The sequence below is a fragment of the Pogona vitticeps genome, chromosome ZW-PAR, assembly GCF_051106095.1.
Source record: "Pogona vitticeps strain Pit_001003342236 chromosome ZW-PAR, PviZW2.1, whole genome shotgun sequence".
In the NCBI taxonomy this organism is placed as follows: Eukaryota; Metazoa; Chordata; class Lepidosauria; order Squamata; family Agamidae; genus Pogona; species Pogona vitticeps.
In genome coordinates, this window is record NC_135800.1 from 10,446,439 (window position 1) to 10,469,335 (window position 22,897).

The 22,897-nt window shown below is 47.2% G+C and overlaps 2 protein-coding genes across 2 annotated transcripts in view; one reads left to right on the forward strand and one right to left on the reverse strand.

Annotated features, from left to right (window-relative positions):
• Positions 1 to 12,277, reverse strand: part of LOC144585147 (uncharacterized) — a 122,348-nt gene extending 110,071 nt beyond the window's left edge. The window contains exon 1 of the mRNA XM_078382763.1: positions 11,247 to 12,277. Within this exon, the coding sequence (XP_078238889.1) occupies positions 11,247 to 11,310 (64 nt within the window). The 5' untranslated portion in view covers positions 11,311 to 12,277. The remainder of the gene's footprint in view (positions 1 to 11,246) is intronic.
• Positions 1 to 22,897, forward strand: part of WHRN (whirlin) — a 90,186-nt gene that overhangs the window by 4,273 nt on the left and 63,016 nt on the right. The gene's annotated exons all lie outside the window — the stretch shown is intronic.

Here is a 22,897-nt window from a genome sequence, read left to right on the forward strand (position 1 = left end):
TTTTAAAAAAAGAACAGCTAAAAGCAAACCTCTTCATTTTGAGAGTCTCCAAAGTAGGAAACAAACTTCCTTAAACCATTTCCCAAAAGATGTTGGTTCCGTTCGTATCCTCTCCAACTATGCACCGGAATGATGTGGTTCCAAAGGCATCTCTTTGGCCCGTCACCGTTATTGAGATGGGAAGCAAGAGGGAAAAAGGAGCCCGTGAGAGGAGGAATCAGCGGGCAAAATGTGGCCGATGCTCTTGGATCACGGATCCCCTCCTTCTGGGCTGGGTCTATCCGAGGGGGATCCGACCCCACGAGGAGGTCAGGGCTCAGCCTTCCCTTCGCCTGGTGGGCCAAATTCAAATGCATGACTCAGGGTGCAAGTGCAATGAACAGAAATGCCCGTGGGTAAGAAAGGGCCTGTTGGGTGGGGTTGGCATTGCCGGTTGGTGCTGTAGTCCATTTAAAAATAAACAAATATCCTCAATCACCCCCCCAATACGTTCAAGGACAGCCTCTGTTAATGGAATGGGAACTTTCCTTACAAACTTCAGCAAGGAGACTTTTCTTAAGACTATGTCAAAAAGAGAGAGAGAAATTATATTCGGCACACCTTAGCCATTTCCTTCTCCCTCCAGAGTCCTGCAATTCCTCTGTTCCCCACAACCACGCTTATAAAAATAGTATTATGTTATGATATTTGCATCGCATGAACAAGTACATGTGCTTGACATTCTCAAAATGAATGCCGTTGTCTATTTTTGGCACACGTTTGGGGGCTTTTCGACCAAATCGATCTTGCTACTAGCCCCAAAGAGCCTTTCAAAGGAATAATTCTTATTTAATTGACCGGACCAGATTGTTTTCTCATGTCCTGGGGAAGAACGCATTTGACTGTAAAGGCAAAAGTACTGAATATTCCGACAGTGCATTTTTCAATTAATATGTTAATAGCCCTCTTTTCTTCCAGAATTAGGACCTAATGTGGCTCGCAGCATTTTTTAAAAAGAAAGGAATAAATAAAAACGCAGTTTATAGCCATCCTGCCTATTATTTGCTGTATTTGCATCTGGATAGCTGTGCATTTTAGAGTGCTTTCTTCTCAAAAGGCTTTCAGACCCGTTTACAGATCAATAGGACAACAATAGCAGCAACAACAACATGGCAAGCAGGTCTCAAATATAAGAGGGGGGGGGATGACATAAGAGGAAATGGGGATGAGGAAGGCAAAGGAAAATAAGAACCAGAAGCACATTAGCTCCTTATGGTCTTCCTCATCTTTGATGGAGCGGCTGCTGGATGACATAGGGTGGGTGGAGGAAAACCCGGCTGAGCTTGCTTCTCGGGAAGTGTGGCCATGATCCTGCTTTCCTTCCCTGCCTCTTCCTCAGACTGGTGGGATTTCAATGGAGTTAGGGTGGAAGGAAGCACAGCGTAGTTTCGTTCAGACTAACCGAGGTCCAGAAAGAGGCCAGAGTCAAATCTCTTCCAAACTGGGGCATAGACCAACTAGAACTTTTCATGCCCGGGGATCTGCAATTTAGCCCAAGGTCCTTTGAGTTCATATTACTGGTGGATTGGGCTCTTGAATTCTCAATGCAATCCTTTATATCTTTATACACGCTGTTGCTGTCACAGGGTGCTTATGATACATCTGTACGTTATGACAAGGGAGAGTAATTTTAAAAGGTGCTAAACCATGGAACGTTAAGGCCTTTTCATACCTTAAAGACCAACCCAGTTTGTCACCCGGCAGGCATCCATAACCAACTCTCAATGAGGCTGTGGGCATGACGCCAAACATGTCTACAAAACCAAATGAGTGACTTGCAGATGACAGCTGCCAGAAATCCTGGCCAGCACAGCTGGTGGCGAAGGCTTTTGGGAGTTTTAGTCCAAGAACATCTGAGGACCAGAGGTTGGGAACCGCTGGCGATCAACATCACCCATGATTCTTGAGAAAAGGAGACGGAGGGGAGAGAGGAGAGCACTTGTCAAAAACTTGAAAGGCTGTCCTAAAGAGGAAGGGCAGGATCTGTTCTCAATTATCCCGGAGTGCAAGACACGTCATAATGAGCTCAAGTGACAGGAAGCCAGATTTAGGCTGAATACCAGGAAAAAACTTCTTAACTGCTCGAACAGTATGACAATGGAACCAGTGACCTCAAAAAGCGGTGAGCGCTCCAACACTGGAGGCCTTCAAGATAAATGGAGACAACTGCCTGGCCGATCTGCTGTGATCTGGATTCCTTCCTTGAGCAGGGGGTTGGACTGGATGGCCTTAGAGGCCCCCTTCCAACACAAGGATTACCCTTTGCAGAAGTACAGCCATTTGAGAAGAGAAACTCAGGGTGCTCACTGTGTCCCAACCCCTCATACAGTCCCTGAATCCTAGATACACCGATGTAGCAATCAATGTTATACCTAGAACGGGCAGTCCTGAGTTCAAATCCCTGGATTAAGGGTTGTAGCTCTGCTAATTGGGCATGATGGCAGTTGTAGTCTAGCATCCACAGAAGGCTTACCAGGTTACAGAAGGCTGTGATGCTCTGCATCACTTTCCTGAGGATTCTCCTCCTCCGGCTTATCTTTGAAAGAGTTGTCTTCGCTTCGGGGGCCAGTTTCCAAACAGCTGCAGGTCTGACGGTGGCGGACAGCGCACCCTTTCTGATCTCCCTGATCTCTCCCTTCGCCCGACACTTTTCAAACTGCAGTTTCTGAAATTGATTCTTAACCGCCGGGTGCAGACTAAAAGGGGGGGGCGAAAAAGGAGGAGGAAAGAAGAGATAAATCTATTGCCTGCCTCTGGTTTTTGCTATTCGCCGAGAGAACATGTCATGAGCCACCACAATAGGCTATAATTTTGTTTTATGTAAATAGGCATGAGAAACTCTTTTTCCCCCACTCAAGGAGAGGCCCTTCTCTGGCTCCTTGGATGAGGACAAAAGACCAGAGCCCTTGCAGTAGCCTCTCCAAGCCTCTGGAACTCCCTTCCACAAGAGAAGCTGGCCTCTCATGTGGTCCTTCCACCACCAGCAGCCAAAGACCTCTTTATCCAGGCAGGGGTTTTTTAAGGACTCTGGCTTCTCCCCACCCTTTCCTCTCTTTTTTTGATTTTCACTCACTCTTGTTCTTTTAATGTTTTTAATCTGTGCTTAAACACCACAACTGATTTTATTGCATTCTTAATATAGCTAAAAAGCAAGTGCCGCTGAAAAAGACGGTGAACTGTGAATATCGAAGTCTTTTTAGTAGAAGTTGCATTTTAACTCTACGGTAAGCTGCTGTGGGTGTCCTCTTGGGGGAAAGACCTCTCATAAATAAAAGATAGGGGGGCAAAGTGATCGCGACAACGGACATGGTCAGAAAGTGCTCTTCCGAATAGACAACCAGACCAGTAACTGAAAGTAATTGCTTTAGTTACTTTTGCGAAGCAGTTAAGAGTCGCTTCTTTTTTTAAAAAACTAACCAACAGTTGAGGGGGTTAGCAATTACTGTAATTAAGTCATTCTGATGATCCGTAGGGTCCCTTCCTGCTCTGCAGTTCTAGGATTAACTACCTGGAAAAGGATCGCCATAAATCAGAATTGACCTGCCGGTACATTATTATTGTGTATTATTTAAAAGCAAAGACCGATGCTGTGGTAGTTGTCATGGAGCTCAATGAGTCCTTCATCTGAGTGGGCATTGTCGTCTTTTAGTTACATGTCCTAAGCACGTTTGCGTCTGTACAGATTTTTGCACGCTATTCTGTTTGCCAGCCTGTCCCCTGCAGGACGACATATCTTCACATCTGTAAATGCAATGTCATTATTAGAAGTGTTATGACAAACCTCGTGCTGTTTGCTAAATCCTTCTGCAATCAGCCGCTCTGTAATTATCTAACCGTTTCACATCCTTAATAACGATATCGCTAATTACCCAACACAACAGCAGCACCGGTTCATATTGTACGCTCAAGTAAATGTGTTGTTGTATAATTAAAAGCAGCGTATTCACCGGCAAACAATTTCATTTGCCTTTAAAGACGTATTTACATGAAGACATCCAAAAAAAGAGAGAGAGAGACATAAACCAGGAAATAAAATAAGAAAGAAAGCTCAGTGTTTATATGGATAACTCCAGGAATGAACCACTGAGTAGCTCAGTGTTTTAGGTTTAGACCCAGAGGTTGGGAGTTCAATTCCCCCTTGGTGCCTCTTTGACAGGGGCTGGACTGGATGACCCATAGGGTCCTTTCGAACTCTACCGTTCAAAGATGATGGTGATGGTGATGACGCAAATAGGAATTCATTGTTATCCTTCTATACATTTAGTCTCCAGCTGCCGCAGATAAATCCAACTACATGTTGCTTTGCAACAGCAAAGCTTGGAAAACCTAGGGGCCACAGTACTCCTAAGAAGTTGTTTAGAAATCCTTATTATAATGCCTGTAGGTGGCCAGATTTATTTAGTAATCTTAATGATTATTCTTGTAAGCAATGGTCTTTCCCTCACCCTCCACCTCCCACAGTACCTGTTCATAGATGATCGTATTTAAGGTTGATGCCTTTATATCAGCATTGGGTCCCCAAATGTTCTTGAACTAAAGCTTCCAGAAGCCTTCGCCCCCTCGCTGTGCTGGTTGGGCTTCCTGGGAGTTGTAGTCCAAGAACATCTGGAGACCCAACATTTAGAACCACTGCAATAGATGCAGAGGTTCCCATTACTTGTCATCATTCAGAATCCTTGATAAATCATTGATTTGCATCATGTCGACAATCCCATTGGCATTGCTGTATTTTCTCCCAGTGGACCCTGTACATTTTTTTTCTGCCCCACAAGAAGCAGTCCTTTCTTTGCTCTGTCCTGACATTGTTGCAGATCAATTTTCATTATCTTGGGGGGGGGGAATCATCTTTAATGAACATTTACCACTTTGGGAAATACACTCAACACTTGACACTTCGGGAAATTAGCGGCATGCACTGCATTGGCCATTATTAGAAAAATTGGGGTGTTGGTTGTCCCAACGTGAGAATGTTTCTCTTATGCTTGCCAGATGAGAGGGGGGGGGGAAAGATGTGTTCCCATGGTTGTTGTGGATTTTTTGGGCTCTTTGGCCATTTTCTGAAGGTTGTTCTTCCTAACGTTTCACCAGTCTCTGTGGCCATGGGCATCTTCAGAGGACAGCACTCTGTGCTCTGATGTAGTTGGCTTGGGAGTGCAGCATTTATGGCTGTGAGATAGGCTTTTGTCTTTTTCTGTAGATGGGTGATTAGTGTGTCTTGTTGTGGGTGATTGTTGTGCTAAGGAGAAGAGATTATCTGTTGTGTTCCCAAATGAAATGGACAGATCCAGGGACAGGATTCTTGTGGTTGGCTGGCACCGTTCACTTAAAATCTTTGCACCCTTAGTTTCCTTGATGCTACCCTAGCTCTAATCATATTGGCTTTCTTGCCATGTATGATTTTTGTGCATCAGTAATTAGCATTTATGTCAAATACCCTCAGGAGCGTTCCAGCGCAATATGCTCCTGTTCAGTATTTCTGCTTTACGATTAGATCTGCTTTGCACATCTGACATACACGCTCCAAGCTGAGCCTTTGGGGGCCCTCGGAGGCCCATTGAAACAGAAAGGATTTGCATGATCTTTTTGGCTGGCCCCCTCCAGACAAGCTTTCTTGTTTTACAAAGGAAAGAGAGAGGGAAAAAACAATACATTTCTCATGAAAGTGATTTTTTGTAGAGACCTCTGATGGTTTCTTTTCAAAGACTAGACAATCATGTAAAGTCATTGCATAGCAGGTGGATCTTGGCAAGGTTTATTTTTTTAAAAAAAGATGTTTTACAGGAAAGAGAGCACAGTGGAAAACTCAGGTATCTTGGGGGACCAAATAATTTTGGCTGCTTTTTTGTTGTTGTTGTTTGTTTGTTTTGTTTTTGAAGCTGAGTTTGAGCCATAGGCTTCCCTTGGATTTATCGATTTTGAAGAGCAGAATCATCAAAAGCTGCCATAATATCATGCTTGGCAATTGCCCATCAAGCCCGGTGTTGTCTCCAGGGTAGTCCTGTGAGGAGGCACAGAGATGTTATCTGCCTCGGGCGGCAGATTTTGGATGCCCCGAGAGGTCAACAAATCCTTACCTGCTCAGTTTTGCGCTGAAGGTACGGAGAAGTGAACGAAGAGCGCTTTGCATGGTGTGGTAGAACAGCCTGGCTGGCTTTTGGATACTATGGACGGTGTCTTTGAGAGGGGCTGTGTCTCAGACAGCAATATGTCTTGGGGTGGCCTGGATTCTCTCATCTGCATGGAGGCAGCTTCTGAAACTCAAGCAGCATCATTAGTAATCATGCATTCTTCGGTCCCTCGGAAATAATAGGATCTCCTATGTGCCAAGAGAGTGCTCTTACCCTTGAGCCATACAGCCTCCGAGGTACTGAGCTATGGGGTAGCAGCTTGAAGTGAACCAGACTTCTGGAACCAAGATCCAGGGGATGAACCAGAAATAAGAACCGTGGAGCAATGGCTGAACCAGAGAGGGACCCAGGAGAGGAGCAGGCCCGAAAATCAGGACCAAAGGATGAGAGGATACAGGAAATCCCAAGAAGCAATTGTGTTGATCAATTGTAGCTCAAATGAAATAGGAAAACCTCTTATACCGCTTCCTGTCCAGGAAGTGGGTCACCTGTGGGGGGAAGTCAACAGGGGAGATGTGCATTGTCTTCGTCCCCCAATAATTCTAAGATATCTTTAGCTGTTGCCTGAAATGTTTGAAGGGCTGCCTCCTGAATTAGGTTACCCGAGACTGGAAGCTGGTCCTTTTTGGAAGGAGAGTTTGGGCAGTGCATTTACTCTGAATTCTTCGATTTTGCAGAGCAGGCTCTTCAAAAGCCAAACTATATCAAGCCTGCCTACTCCCAGGTTGGAGAAACCCATGTTCTGAGACACGACGAAGCGCATCAGTAGACTGAACCTTGATTGTATGTAGTTAGAAAATCTGTGACCGTCCTGATTTTGGACTACAAAGCCCATGTCTACTGGATCTGATGAGCTTTGGAGTCACATCTAGGAGGCCACTGGTTCCCTGTTCCCCACCACCTTTTTTTGTTCAGATAGTCTTCAAGTCAGTTTTACCAGTTTTCTCAAGCTTTCTGTCCCATCTTAAGTTGAATCCAACTCTTCTCCCTTGGAAATCCATATGAAAAGGTGGAGTCAATACTGGACTTGTGAGAGTCATCTCAATATATTCTCTAATTCAGGCATGTGACAAACCCAGACCTACTGGGATATGCCACAGTTACACTAAGCTGCCACCAACCATTCCCTATAAGAAGTCACACAGACCAGGGATGGATTTTTAAACAAATAAAAGAATAAGGTTTATTTAAATCACACACAGGGAAAATAAAATGATCAGGTGAATAAGATAAAGTAACGTGGCTTATTCTCATTCAAACATGCATACAGTTTGGTTCACACAGAACCCTTAACTTGAAGCTCAGACCCTGAACCTATCAGTTCTGGCTAACCAACAGACACCTGAACCTATCAGGTTGGTACTCTGACACACAGTAGTACCCTGTCTGACACACAGACTCCCACACCAGCTTCTTCTTCCAAGCTGCTGCTTCTTCACATCCCAGCGTCTCCTGAACTTCACCACACAGGCTTCACATATATATACAGTACAGCCCCTCCTCCTGATGTCCCGCCTTCCACTCCCCATAGGATGGAACTTTCCCTCCAAACCCATGACAGACAGGTAACATCAGTGCTGTATGTAACACCTCCCCTCTTTATAAGTTGTTTTGTAGGGGGAAAGCTAAAAGTGCTTTTCACCAAAAAACAACCTGGATAAAACACACAAAACAGTTATATAATAACATACAATATCATACTTCCTTATACTTACATTCTAAGTTAACCATATCAATTAGGCATTTAAACATTTACCATATACATTACATCAAGTTACCTTTATTCATACAAACCAAGTTCAGAAAAAACAGGTACATTTAACCTTTTGTCATCAATATATATACATAGTCCATGTTTCTTTCGCCGTCTTCAATCTTCAGGTCTTCTTGACAAGGCGTCAGCAACACAGTTCACTGACCCTCTGACCACCTTCACTTCAAAGTCATAGTCCTGTAAGTTTAAAGCCCACCTCATAAGTTTACTATTGTGGGTTTTCATTGTCTTTAACCATTGCAGTGGTGAATGGTCAGTGCACAGAACAAAATGTCTTCCCCAGATGTAAGGCTTGGCCTTCTGGATCGCGTAGACTATGGCCAAACACTCCTTCTCCACGGTTGCCAAATGTCTCTCACCTTTTTGAAGTTTCCTACTCAGGTAGGACACTGGATGCTGGTCACCATTCTCATCCTCCTGGCAAAGAACTGCTCCTACCCCGCTGTTAGACGCATCGGTGTAGATGATGAACTCCCGGTCGAAGTCTGGAGCCCGCAGCACTGGATAGTTGATGAGCGCCTGCTTCAACCTCTGGAACGCCTCCTCACAGTCGCTGGTCCACGGGATGCGGTCATCAGCCTTCTTCCTCGTCAGATCGGTCAGCGGAGCCGCAATCTCGCTAAACCTCGGGATGAACTTTCTGTAGTAGCCCACCAACCCAAGAAATGATTTGACTTTTTTCTTGGTGTTGGGTCTGGGCCAATCACGAACTGCTTCTATCTTGGCCTCGAGGGGTTTTATCACTCCTCCCCCTACTATGTGACCCAAGTATTTTATTTCTGGGCTACCCAGCTGCAGTTTGTTCTCTTTGCAGGGCCTAGGCCAAAGCACTCCCTCTCCTGGGTTAAAGTGCCTCTCCCTGCCTTCCTGGTCCTCCCAAGCTTTCTTTCTGACTTTTTGAGCTTGCAGGGTCTCTGCTGCTAGCTCTAGGTTTCTCTTTAGGTCCTTCCTTAAAGAGTCTATATATGTCACAACGTCTTGTGGGTCATCCTGGGTGATCTGCTCCCAATTTTGTTTGATCAGATCAAGGGGCCCTTTCACCCTTCTCCCAAATAAAAGTTCAAACGGACTGAACCCGGTACTGGCTTGTGGCACTGATCGATAAGCAAACAAAAGGGATTGCAGCTTCTGGTCCCAATTGTTTGGATTCTCTGCCAAGTAAGCCCTAATCATGCGCATTAGAGTCCCATTGAACTTCTCAGTTAACCCATTACTTTCAGGATGATAGGCAGTGGTTTCCTTGTGCTTAATTCCACAGATTTGCCATAACCGTTTCATGAGCTTCGATGTGAACGATGCGCCCAAATCTGTGATTATTTCTGAGGCAAATCCCATCCTGGACATATACCCCACCAAGGCATCTGCCACTGTGTTAGTTTCAATGTTAGTCAAGGGTATGGCTTCAGGGTACCTCGTGGCATAGTCCACAATGGTGAGAATGAACCTGTTCCCCCTCTTTGTGGCCTTGGGCAAAGGTCCCACTATATCCACCCCTATGCATTTGAACGGAGTGTCAATCACAGGCAAAGGGCACAACTTTGCTTTGGTCCTGTCGCGGCTATTCCCCTGCCTTTGACACACATCACATTGTTTACAGAACTCCCTGATCTGCTTCCCTATGTCAGGCCAGTAAAAATTCTGTGTGATTCTCTGCTGTGTTTTGTTCACCCCTAAGTGTGCAGCAAACATGTCAGAGTGCCCCCTTTGTAAGATCATGGGGCGATACTTTTCAGGCACCACTAGCTGACTTCTGATCCCATCTCCCCCTTTTGAGGTATTCCTCAGGGTCTCTCTATATAAAATCCCCTTTTTCTCCAGAAATCTCACTGGGGTTTCAGGTGTTAGCTGGGCGTCAGTCACCTGTTCAAAACACTTTTGGAGAGTGGCGTCTGCCTTTTGCTCTTGGCCAAATCGGCTGTCTGTGGTTAAGGTTTCCACCACAGCTTCTGAACTCCCCTCTGCTTCCGTCTCTGGCTCATCAGTACCCCCCTGAACTGTCCCCGTGGTGGCTTGTGGACGTGTAATCACTAGCACCCGTTTCACATGTTCAGCCAGGTCATTTCCCACGAGCACGGCTGCTGGCAGAGTCGATGAAATTGCTAGCCGCCAAACTCCCCTCCAGCCTTGAAAGTTCACCGGTACCTCCGCTACTGGCAGAGAGATCACCTGCCCCTCAATCCCTGCCACCTTCATGCTCTCATTTGGGATTACATACTCCCTAGGAATAATATCTGGATGGCACAGGGTCACCTGGGAACAAGTGTCCCGCAGCCCCCTATACTGACGGTCAAGTATTCCTACGTCCACCCCTGCTGTCTCAAACAACTGAGAATCTGTTCTCACGAGCAAGCATCGCTTGACCTCCACAAGAGGACCATTTTCCTCAGCCTGATCAGCAGATGTAGCTGTTCCAGATTGAGTAGCCATGGCAACAGGCTCCCTCAGTGACAATGAGCCTTGCTCTTTCTGGACACAGAACACAGCTTTTGGCTTGGTTCCACTCGAATCCTGAGGCACATTTCCCTTTATCTGCTTCCATTTCTCACACCCTGAGATTAGATGGCCCTTTCCCTGACAGAAATAACATTTTCTGCTGTACTTGGAGTCTTTCTCCTCTGGTTTTGGTTTTCCCTCCAAAATCTGAGGTCTTGGTTTCATGTCTGAGGGCTTCCCTTCACCATGGGCCCCTCCCCCTTGCTGCAATTTCTTCCCTTTTATTCTCAAATCCAGCTCCTTTCGCTTAGCCTCAAACTCAGCCCTGATCTGTAAAATTTCTTCCTCAGCCCTAGCTTTTATCTCTTTTACTTTTTCTTCAGTTTTATCTCTGATTTCTTTTAATTTAATGTCTTTTTGCTGATTATATTTTTCAAGATCTTGCTCACTTTGTCTGGCCTGAGCCTCATACTTTTCTCTTTCTGAAATTTCTTCAACTGATAAATTGTTATTTCTCTTATTGAGGAATGTTAATTCTAATTGTGCCATTCTACTTCTGTGTTTCAGTTCCATCTCTTCTATCCTCATGGCCATTCCCCTTTTCTTGGCATCTGCCTCTGCCTGACTGATTTCAGCTCTTTCTTTTCCTCTTATTTTAAGCTGTTCAATTTGTTCCTCCTTCTCTAGTTCTTTCATTCTGAATTCATGTTCTAGTGATAACTTAAACTTTCTTAGGTCTCCCTGTGGTTCTCTCACTTCCTCCATTTCCCTCACCCTCAGTTCATGCTGTTGGGCTATGAGCATTTTTCTGAGTTCTGGGTTCTGTTCTCCCGTGCTGTCACCCTGCACTGAGCCAAATTCATCCTCAGAACCTTGGTCAACCTGGGGGTCTTTCACTTCACCCATTTCTGCCATTTGGCTTCGAGTCAAGGGCATAATCCCCCCCAGAACAGGCTGCTTTAAAAAGTCAAGCCTCAAAATAAAACGACCACTTTTTTTTTTTCTCTTTTGCCTCAGAACCAGCTTTCCCTATAGATTGCTGCTGTCCTTCAGCACTACTTGCAACTGTAGCGAGTTAGAGTCTACCCCCCTCTGCTGGGCCTCTCAGCAGGCAGGCTAGATCACTGTTACTTTACAGTTTTGCCTCAGCTTTTTCCCCGCCAAAACAGGCTGCCTTAGAGCTCCCTAATCTAGTCCCCAATCTGAGGTTACACGTTCTTCTACTAGTGCACCCCCCCGTGAGGTACACCTAGAAGATTACCTACGTGCTCTCAGATTGTCCCTGACTAGACCCCCCTTGCTCTGGGCACACTTGCCAAGGCTTTGCTGGACCGCTGGACAACTGGACCAGTCGTATCCCACACGCTGGACACCAATCAATGTGACAAACCCAGACCTACTGGGATCTGCCACACGTTAACTAAGCTGCCACCAACCATTCCCTATAAGAAGTCACACAGACCAGGGATGGATTTTTAAACAAATAAAAGAATAAGGTTTATTTAAATCACACACAGGGAAAATAAAATGATCAGGTGAATAAGATAAAGTAACGTGGCTTATTCTCATTCATACATGCATACAGTTTGGTTCACACAGAACCCTTAACTTGAAGCTCAGACCCTGAACCTATCAGTTCTGGCTAACCAACAGACACCTGAACCTATCAGGTTGGTACTCTGACACACAGTAGTACCCTGTCTGACACACAGACTCCCACACCAGCTTCTTCTTCCCAGCTGCTGCTTCTTCACATCCCAGCGTCTCCTCTTCTCCACACAGGCTTCACCTATATATACAGTACAGCCCCTCCTCCTGATGTCCCGCCTTCCACTCCCCATAGGATGGAACTTTCCCTCCAAACCCATGACAGACAGGTAACATCAGTGCTGTATGTAACAAGGCATTCCCAGCCTTGGGTCCCAAGATGTTCTTGGACTATAACTCCCAGAAATTCTGGCCAGCACAGCTAACGGTGAAGGCTTCTGGGAGTTGTAGTCCAAGAACTTTTGGGGACCCCAGGTTGGGAGCCACTGCTCTGATTCCTTCCCCATAAAACAAGGTTCAGTCCAGATCTTCTCCTTCATCAAGGCTGCTACAGAAACGATCAGTCTTCAACAAGCTATAGCATTTCTAGTTGAGATATGTCATATATAACATATTCCCTGGCTGGTGTTTATTCTGTGCATTTTTTTAAAAAGTCAAAATAGCTGCAAGGAGGATGGGGGGGGGAACCCTTAGATTTATTACTGCTAATTATGCAAATCAAGCACAAACACCAGAAATGGGTTTAGTTTGCATAGATTAGTCACCCTGTTACAGAGAAGCAGGCGCTGAAACATATGTCTGGCCAATGCAAAATCTTCTCAACTTTCCTGCCACTGTGGAGTTTCCAGAATTTCAAGAGGCATTGCCCATAGAATTTCACTGCAGGCTTCAAGAATCAACCGTGCCTGGAAAGAAGGCTGATGCACAGGACCCTGCAGAAACATACTGCTCCGGGTGCTAAATCCTTCTACCACAGGGGCAGAACGATGTGCATTGTTGTCCGTGCTTGCTCATGAGAGTGATGTCCCTTTGGGCGAACGTGTTGGTGGCATTCTAGCTAAGCCTCATGCCCTGCCGATCTTGTACAGCTCGTTCGTCCTTCTCTCGAGAAGGAACCAACAGACTCCAGCCTTCTTGTGAGTGCCTGGCGGCGTGATGGGTTTCAAGAATGAGCCGGCCAAATCCATTCGGACCATCCGTGGCTAGAATCCGCTGAGCAAACACACAGTAAAAAAACCTAAAGCCCTCGCAGACGTCGCCCTGCTGAAAATGAGGACGGGGTTTCACTTCCCGCGGTTTGTTTGCTTCGGGGCTTAAATGCCGCAGTCTGAACTGGATCAATACTAAAGAAATTTTTGTGAGGCTGTTTCGTTGCTCTGCTCTGTTCTTGGCCTTAAATTTTAGTATGTGCATCATTTTTGTGGATGTACTAAAAATGACAGCTCGTGTTTAGAGCAGCGTTTGCCAGCCTGCTATGGACTGCGCATCCCATCGTCCTCAGCCTGCGTTGCTAAGCTGCTTGCTGACTTCAATACATGTTCACAGCAGACAGAAGCAAGCGGGCAACCCGCCGATACCTTGAGCTGCCCCTTCCATCATTCCAATCCTGACCACTGGCTAGGCCATGAGGAGAGGATGGGAGTTGTAGTCCACCTGTTTTATGCTCCCGCTCGCCAATGTATCTGGCTCTCTTGTTAATAAAACTGCATTCTTAGCTGCTCTTGGAACAAACCCTACGTTTGCTCAGAGTTGCTCCAAAGCTGGGCAATCAACAGCGATGAAGGAATTGTTGTCTTTGCCAATCAGAGACAAGTAAGCGCTGTCCTTGGATCAGCTTGGTTATTTTTCCCTCTGTAGTGCCATGATGAAGCCAGACCCGATTGCCTTTTTCTGGTGTCGCAACAATCATCATGTTCGTTCTGTGATTCCTGATTGTTTGGGATCAACGATGTGGCTGTTCCAAAGGGCAGGACCTAAGCATTAAATGGGGAGCAGGACAGTGCAGTAACAGAGCAGTAACGGAGCAGAGACTAGTAATCCCATCATCCAGGGCGGCCGAGGCCACCCGGATGTCCTATAGTTCCCACCAGCATTCACCAGTGTAGCCAATCAGGAAAGAGGAGGGGAGAGACAGCTCAAAAACACCTAGAGGACGGGGTCGTTGGCCTCTTCTCTGAAAGTTGTCACTTAACACTTTATAGTAGAAATTGCTCAGCGTTTGATGGGTCCCTTTTTAGAGCGTTTGCATGGAAAGCCGATTTGTATGACGCAAGGCCATAAATTAGCCTCCCAAAGAAACACTCACCGCCTTGTCTCCTCTGGAGAAGTCGGCTTTATCGATGTCCCGTCGTCTTTCTGATTTGATGCTGCCTGCCTGCTTCGTAGCTGGCATCCCATAAATCACAAAGGAACCAGGCTGTTTGTTTTTCTTGATCATGCCGGAAAGGTCAAAGACAGCAGAGTCCAGACGAGGTCACCTCTTTTTAAAGTTTTTCAAAGTTTTCTGCATCAGCTTAAAAATGATTTTTTTAAAAAAAAGATTTTATTATGTTTTATAGCCTAGCTCTGATTTTGTCAGATGCTTGACGTTTATTTCATAAGGCAGCATGTCTATACATTTAGGTGAGTATTATTGGTGTTGTTGCTGTTGTTAAGGAAGAGTAACCCTATTTCTGTGAAAGGTGCATTATCTATGTAGCAAAATTAGATGGATCTTCTAACAGCAGTAAAGATGGCAGCAAAGATATTCAAAAGTAAGGTAGTTACCTTCTGGAGTGGGGAAGCAACCCCTGGTTGTGATTGAGTGCGAGATCATGGGTATTAAATTTGCTTATGGGTTTTCGTAGGGGTGCTCTGCTTTTCCGCTTTCCTTTCCCACCCTTGGTGGGAATAAGTCTTGACGTTGAGATCAGCCACCACTGCTGTTTTTTGAGTCTTGTGTTTGTGCTTCTCTCTGAGAGGCCATGGGAGGCCGGAGGGCCTGGCATGCTGTGGTCCACGGGGTCGTGAAGAGTCGGACACGACTTGAGGAATAAACAACAAATTGTGCTCACCTGTTCTCTGGTGTCCTAGAAACCGACAGTCACGTCAGGCACATCACACGAAGATGAACGTGGTTGGCAGCTGAGAAGGTTGGAGGACAGGCAAGTGTGCGATCTCCAGAGATTGAGGTTGATGTGATCAGTGTTAGAATAAACACCATTACTGATCTGAACTAGGGATTCCCAGTTTGGGTAGAGGGATGGACTAGGATCCTGGAGACCAGGGTTCAAATCCCCCGCTCAGCCATGGAAGCTCACTGGGGTAGTGGAACTGGTAAAACCGCTCCTTAAATATCTTACTTACCTTGTCAGCCCTGTTAAGGTCACTGTATGTCCGTTCCGGCTTGATGGCACAGAACACACATACTGCTCTGAACCAAGAGGAGGAGCCCCTTTACCTTCACTCTCTCTTCATATAGCCCACCTTTTTCGTCTTTTCTAGATCTACATGTAGATAGCCACTCTTGAGGCTTCACCGAAATCCTTGAAAGTCCATGTTCGGAGAAGCAGGCGGGAAATACGAATCCCAGTCTGGGGCATGGTCCTTTTAAGGGCTGGTTAAGGTGGGTGACAGGGACAGGCTCTGTGGGGTGCTGCTGTTCCCGGACCCTCCTGTCCTGCATGGGTTGATGCTTTTGTCTCCAGCACTGAAGCGGTTGGGCAGGGCGGTTGCCAAGGCCGGTGTGGCGCTGGACCAGCTGAGGGCTGCATTGCCAGCCCCCCCCCATAGACCCCCGACCTCTTTCCCGGCCTAAAGAGCTGGGTGAGAAGGGGGTGGTCCCACTTGTCGTCTGTCTCAAGTTTGATCCTCTGCAGAGGCACAGAAGATGGGGGTCCCAGGGCTTGACTGCCTCTCCCCCCCATTTCTCCTACATCCAACGTGGTTGGGGATGACTCTGCACCCCACAACTCCAGCCCTCTTATTCTGGCCATTAAACACTCCCAAGGGCCTGCCTCAGGGGGTGGCCATCCCTCCCCATGTAGAGTCACCCCCTCCACTGGCCAGGGGCCTGGCCAACTCGCTGCCCCCCCCGTGCTCCCTTGGGCTTATGGGGCAGGTCCAGGCTATCCGCTCAGTGACTCCGTCACGCTAACTCAAATGTAAGGGTGTGGACCTGCAAATTGTGTGGGAGAAATTAATCACTGCCCTGAGTGAATTGTCACCGCTGGATAATACATTAGCAGTGTTCTAGTCGTCATCTCGTGGTGCCAACGGCGGTCGTCCATTTCTGGATGTACAAAATGCTCCGTCGTCCAGTCGGCAGTCATCGAGGGACTTCCCTTGAACGCCCAGGGCAGTGGGCACGGGGGGGGTGCCGGCTACAGTGGCACCCTCTCTTCTCACAAGCGGAGCGTGGCGCCCGGGTTTCTTGCTTGGAGCGCATCAGGTGGGCTCCTGATGACATTTTCTATATGCCGGTTTAACAGACCGGAGCTCCAGACTGAAATGATGGATGTGACTCGGAGTAGAGGCAGTGGATAGAAAAATGCATGGGGTGGACCAGTCATTTATCCTGGCAGGTGGGCGGACGAATACTTCCCCTCAAGTCTTTTAAGAAATCTTTACGGAAAGGCAATAACTGCTGAGCTTTAAATCATCAATGGTAGATGGCTTTGCATATCCTTCTCTTTTTAGTGCCGCTCGTTTCGGCTCCCGTTTGTATTCAGCTTTTCTCCCGGCACAGACAAGCTAAATTATGCCTGGATATAATGTTTGTGTGTCTTATTTATCCTCTCCTTGTCAGCTGGGTATTCGCTCCTTCTGATTCTTCCGGAGAAAACAACACTTGTATGCCGTGGCTTGACTGATTGATTGATTTGGTCCAAAAGCTTGTGTAAAGTTATTTTCTTGCTCCTGCCTTAGGAGTGGAAGTTCACGGCCAAAATAAGTTGGCCCTCGCCTACCGCCGCACAAAAGAGATGAGGGTCGTGTTCCCAATTCATGGCTCTCTTTGGACACCCTCCCGTCCATCTTTTATCAACATTAATATATTTGCAGGCAAGACCTGCCTGTGCTCTACCGCAGAATGAGGGCCACTTGGAAAAGCTTCTTCCTAGGATTTCAACTCTTATAACCCTCCACCCAGCCTAAAAACATAGCTTGACTTAGTTATCCTCCAGTCCACTATCCATAACTCAGCTCAAGCATCCGCAGTTGGGGCATCTGACGTTTGATGTCTTAGTGTTCCTAGAATCATGGAGCTAGAAGGGGACTCTAAGGCCCTGCTGAAGACCGGGATCGAAGTCAAAGCAGATCAGACAAGGACGGCGGTCTAACTTTCTCTTCACTGATTTGACCGATGGCGGTCCAGTTTTCTCTTGGATGCCTCCAGCCTTGGAGTGCTCACTAGTCACCTGTCGTAGATGCTTAGGCACTAGAGGTGATGATGTGTGATTGGGTTGCAGAAGGGGTTGGAGGGAAGATATGAGAAAATCATAGTCCTGTTTTTTGCTGGGATTTTGTGAAGCCCGGAAGCAGGGTGTGAGCAGATTCAAGATGTTCTACCTGGCTCTCCCATCCCTTACTTTAGCTTCACAACAGCTCCGTGGGGGAGGGCAAGTTGAGAGGGACTCGAGGTCACCTGAGGAATTCCATCACTCGGTAAGGGACTAGAACTCAGATCTCTCACCACTCTCCTGTGCGGGTATTGGGAAATGGACCCAGTAGCACATAGCCAATATTAACCATTTAACCTATGCACCATTGATACCCTTTACACCCGACGTGATTTTTTTCTCCTCCTTCTTTAAAGCCATCTCAATTGGTGGCCCTCCAAACACGCCCGAGCCCCACTGTTCTTGCACCCCGATACCCACGGGGATGCCCGATTAAAGCAAGGATCATGAATCGCCCTGGACAAGAATCAGAAAAAAAAAAACAACGAGGGTTCCTTTATCAGTATATGCCGTGAGAACATATACCGAGGGTGGGCAAATTGTTGCCTGCTCAAAGTTTCGGGGCCATGGCTCCTTTGATCCCTCACCCCTGGCTGGGGCTGATGGGACTTGTAATCCAACAGGATCTAGAGGGCCTCATATGGCCCATCTCTGGCATATAACATTGAGATGTATGCCATCTGGGTGCCCAGCAGATATAAACCACCAACCCCTGAGAACTGAAACCAGTCTGGTTGATTCTTGGGGGGGGGGAGGTGTTGTCCAGAACATCATCTAAAGTTCACTGGGTTGATTCACTGGGGCCGAAATATCCTGTAGGTAAAATATCCTGAAAGTAAAAGAAGATCCGTTATAGGTTTTGGGGGTACCACCTTGGTCGCATCCCCAAGACCCATTGACTAGCCAAGGAGCGCATGCCCTTGGCTTGGCCGTTACTTCTGCTTCAATCCAAGCACCGGCTCAAAGAGGTCCCTGCAACTATCATTGCCTAGGTTCTCACAACTTGGGAGCTGAGCCTCGGCTTGGCTGTTCAGCAGCTCCAGACCTGGCCGGAGCGGAGGGTGCCAGACAGATCTAGGATAGCAGAGGCTGGCGGGAGGTATCCATAGCAGCCTCTTAGTCTAATCACTCGGCGTATTGCCGTCTTTTCTCCGCAGCTCTGTGTTGGAAGCCGTGCCTGGAAGGCTGTGCCAGGCTCGGGTTGCAGAAGGGTGATCTATATTCTTTGGGGACGTTTGTTTCTTTTCCTCGAGATGATTTAGCTCCACCGTGTTCTTTCTGGAACATTCATCGCGCGCCACGATTATTATGCCAAGTCACCCGGTCTCTCCCTCGCTTGCTTCCCCCCCCCTTCCGTTTCAAAATCAAATTATTTTAATGCTCCCTTTGCATTGCCTGCTGGACGGAGTGACCTTTTTAAAAACCGGCAGCCGTCATCTGCGTGTTAGAAAGAGCTGTAAGTACTCCTGCCTGAGCACAGCCTCGTGGTGCACGGCCTGCAAGCTTCAGCAAAGGGTACAATTTCTCAAGAGCCACGCTGTTGTTCATCCGCTCCTTGGCTCCACTGCGGAGTGAATCAACGGGGGACCCAGCTGCGCCTGCCCTATGTGGTTGGTGGCTCTTCGTGGCCTTAGACAGGAATCTTTCCTCAGTATACGGGAAATGCTAAGCAGATGCTGTATCGTTGAGTCATAATGCCTTTTATGCAGAACTTAAGGCTCTCCATGGCTCCTTGATTCAATTGAGAAGCCAAATCTGAATAGATCTCTTGTTCGGTCCGGAACTGTTTTTGCCCACTCTGATTCAGTCTATGCTCTGGATCTCAGCATGTACGTTGACCCTGAAGTTGCCTTGGACAAACCAAAACAGCTACAAGTTTTGTTGGTTCTTGTTCTGCCTCGGTACCTGGAATCTGGAGACCTGGTAGAGGGGATTAAATCTGAATCTTCCCAAGTTGGCTTTGCTGGGGAGGAAGGTTGAAATGGACTGTGTCTCATCCAATTTGCTTTGGGCTCCGGACACAAATTAATTTGTAAATTTGCTTTGCTGCAAAAAAGGAACCTGGCCGTTCGGCTTTCATCCAGCCATGATGCAAAGAGATCTGAGTTATGCTGGTCCTGCTTATAATTCAGGATTTTTCAACTCTGGAGCACAGCCCTGACAGAAACAGTTCCAGAATGGGCCAACATCCAGCATCTTCTTTTCCCCTCCCTTCCTTCCTTCTGTCCACCATCAGCTCCTTCCTTCCTTCCTTCCTTCCTTCCTTCCTTCCTTCCTTCCTTCCTTCCTTCCTTCCTTCCTTCCTTCCTTCCTTCCTTCCTTCCTTCCTTCCTTCCTTCCTTCCTTCCTTCCTTCCTTCTATCCACCATCAGCTCCTTCCTTCCTTCCTTCCTTCCTTCCTTCCTTCCTTCCTTCCTTCCTTCCTTCCTTCCTTCCTTCCTTCCTTCCTTCCTTCCTTCCTTCCTTCCTTCCTTCCTTCTATCCACCATCAGCTCCTTCCTTCCGTCCGTCCGTCCGTCCGTCCGTCCTTCCTTCCTTCCTTCTTTCCTTCCTTCCTTCCTTCCTTCCTTCCTTCCTTCCTTCCTTCCTTCCTTCTATCCACCATCAGCTCCTTCCTTCCGTCCTTCCGTCCTTCCGTCCTTCCTTCTGTCCGTCCGTCCGTCCGTCCGTCCGTCCGTCCGTCCTTCCTTCCTTCCTTCCTTCCTTCCTTCCTTCCTTCCTTCCTTCCTTCCTTCCTTCCTTCCTTCCTTCCTTCCTTCCTTCCTTCCTTCCTTCCTTCCTTCCTTCCTTCCTTCCTTCCTTCCTTCCTTCATATGAATGAACTCTTCCAGTTCTCCACTCCCAAACTCAACCCGATCCTTAAACTGCTTACCTGCTTCCATTTCCTTTTTGTTGCTTTCTCTCGATCAGTTATGTACAACTTGCTAAAGGTAACCAAAGGAATAAATGAAAGGGCCTTGACTGAACTTAACCACATAACAGGGTAAACAAAGCATCACTCCACGCCCCTCCGCAACTAAAACATCTCATGGGGGGAACAGGAGCTGCATTGTAGAGAAATAATTCATGGCTGAGGGTGTTATTTGTTCATCCCTCTTGCAAACTTTGAAGTAGCCTCATTATCTCATTCCTCTTTCATGGCAATGGATGCTCCAGAAAATTACAGTGCTTTGATTGTGATTCTGCCTGTGTTGATCGCTGACCTAACTGGTACCGTTCAATACTGAATTGTCGATTGCATGCTTAGGGCATGAATTTTTTTTTTAACTTCTTCTCCTCGAAATACATTTTTAAACATCAGAATCCGTCATAATAGAAGTGGGAGCCCTGAACAAATTGGAGTGGAGTGGTCTTATTCAGATTTCCTTTTTAAAAAGCCAACATTTCACTCCATCCTATTCCTTCGCTTTCTCTCTTGAAGACCCCCCCCTTGAACTCCCTGCTTTGCCAACTTTCCTTCTACTGTAGAGCTAGGGAAGCTGTCAACTCCACTTCCCATTATCCCCCACCAGCCTGTCCTATAGTGGAGCATGATGGGACTTGTAGTTCACCAGCAGCTCTGATTCTGCAGTCTTCCTACCCCTGTTCCGAGTTACCCCCTGAAAAGGTGGGCTTCGTTGCTCGATTGCAGTTGGTCTGGGTGTCGTAGCGCGGCCTGAGAAAGCTTTGGCCATTAAAAGCTTAGATGCCTTCCTTGGCTCCTAAGAGGATTGCCTTCGTTTATTCCGGGCGTGGGCCGGGCTTCGGACAGGGAAAACACCCGCTCACGAAGCCTAAAGAAGGAGGTTGCATCACCTGTTGTTCCTCCGTGCCATCAGGTCGCTTATGAACGAGTGACCTCCAGGATGTCTTGTGATTCACTGCCCTGCTCATCTCTTGCAAACCCAAGGCTGTGGCGTCCTTTATCGAGTCCGTCTATCTCCTGTTTGGTCTTCCTCTTTTCCTGCTGATTTTCCACTGTTCCTGGAGAGGGTTGAATTGTATGAACGGTTTTTAGACACAACTGGGGGGGGGGGACTCCTGGGGACCAAATCCATCATCCTGCAAGCCAAATTGAGCTGTCTGGGCTCCCCCAAATGGCCCTGTCCCATTCCCCTGACACTGCCCTTTCCTTATTCCCCAGTTTAAGGAGGAGCATTTTCCTTTGAAGTTTGAAATGCCGCTCTCTGGATTTAGTGGCTGGAAGTAAAGCTGAAAAGTGTTGGCCTTTTTGCTGCTACCCTATAGCCTGTGGACCCACCTGCCACTGGAAAGGAACAACAATGATTTTTTATTTTGAAATAGAATTGAACCTGAGGGATAGAACACACACACGCACACACACACACACTGTCCCTGCACTTGTTTAAGGACAAGGGTGGTGAATTAGGTTTATATGAAAGGCCGAACCGTTCCATAAGCTGAGTGACGTCTGAGGAGTAGCCAGGTTGTCCTTCTTTCAAATCTGTACCCAGGAGAAACACCAAGTGTAGGTTTTCAAGTGCTGCCGGATGACTGGCTGATGGATTTCTATTCCACTTTCCGCCTCTGTGGGATTTCTCCTTGCTTGTCCTGCCCCCTTTAGCTTCTGCCCGGGGGCAGCTGCTTCCTTCTGCCGAACAATAGGCCAGATCTGCACTTCTGCTTGGCTTCTCTACAAGATTTCCCTTTCCTGTCTCTGAAGCCAACATGCTCTGCTTCGGTCTTAATAATAACAACTGCGTGCCATCCAGCCCATTCTGGCTTCTGGGTTTCCTAGGCAGAATGTATTCAGAAGTGGTTTCCTCTTCCTTTCTTCCGGGGCCTCCTGGAAATGTGCAGCTTGCCCACGGCTACACAGGCCGGTTCTTCTGGGATGCACAGAGGGGCCTTGAACTCCCAACCTCTGGCTCTACATCCAGATACATAAACCACTGAGCGATTCAGCCAGCTTCCAAGTTCTGCTTCACAGCCTACCTTTTTTCCCCTCCCTTCCTGGAGCCCAAATAGTTGTAATCTAATTCCACAGCTGCCGGCTATGTTCAGAATGTCTTTCTCCATTTAATTGGCCCCACCGAGTTGCGCGCTGCAGGGGTTTGACCTATTATACTTCACCTGTTTCTGCTAATGGCGTAACAAAACCTCGGGGTAAGGCAGGAGTTCTCCCTAGTTTAATAGAATGCTTTCTCTCCAGGTTTTTCTTGCTATCTGGACAAAGAAAGAGTTCCCCCTTTTGCAGATGTAGCATCTTCATAGATGTGTGTTTTCATATGGAGGCTCTTCCATTTTCTGTGGCTACCTGCAAGGCAAAGTTGCAGGGTAGGCCAGTAGTTTCAGAACCATGGACAGCTGCTAACCAGGAGGTACCGTGATGATCAGAGAGGCCCTGTGTGGTTTCAGGACCATGGAGACCTCCCAATGGTCAACTCTCAACTGCCTAATAGAGGCTGGCATTGAATTGAGGTCTAACAGGCTTCTGATTCCTCTCTGCCCCTCTGGAGCTCTAGCCTAGGGTACCAGGGGCCCTGTAGTACCCCTGATTGTTGCTGGATCTGTTTCTATCAGCTCCAGCCAATCTC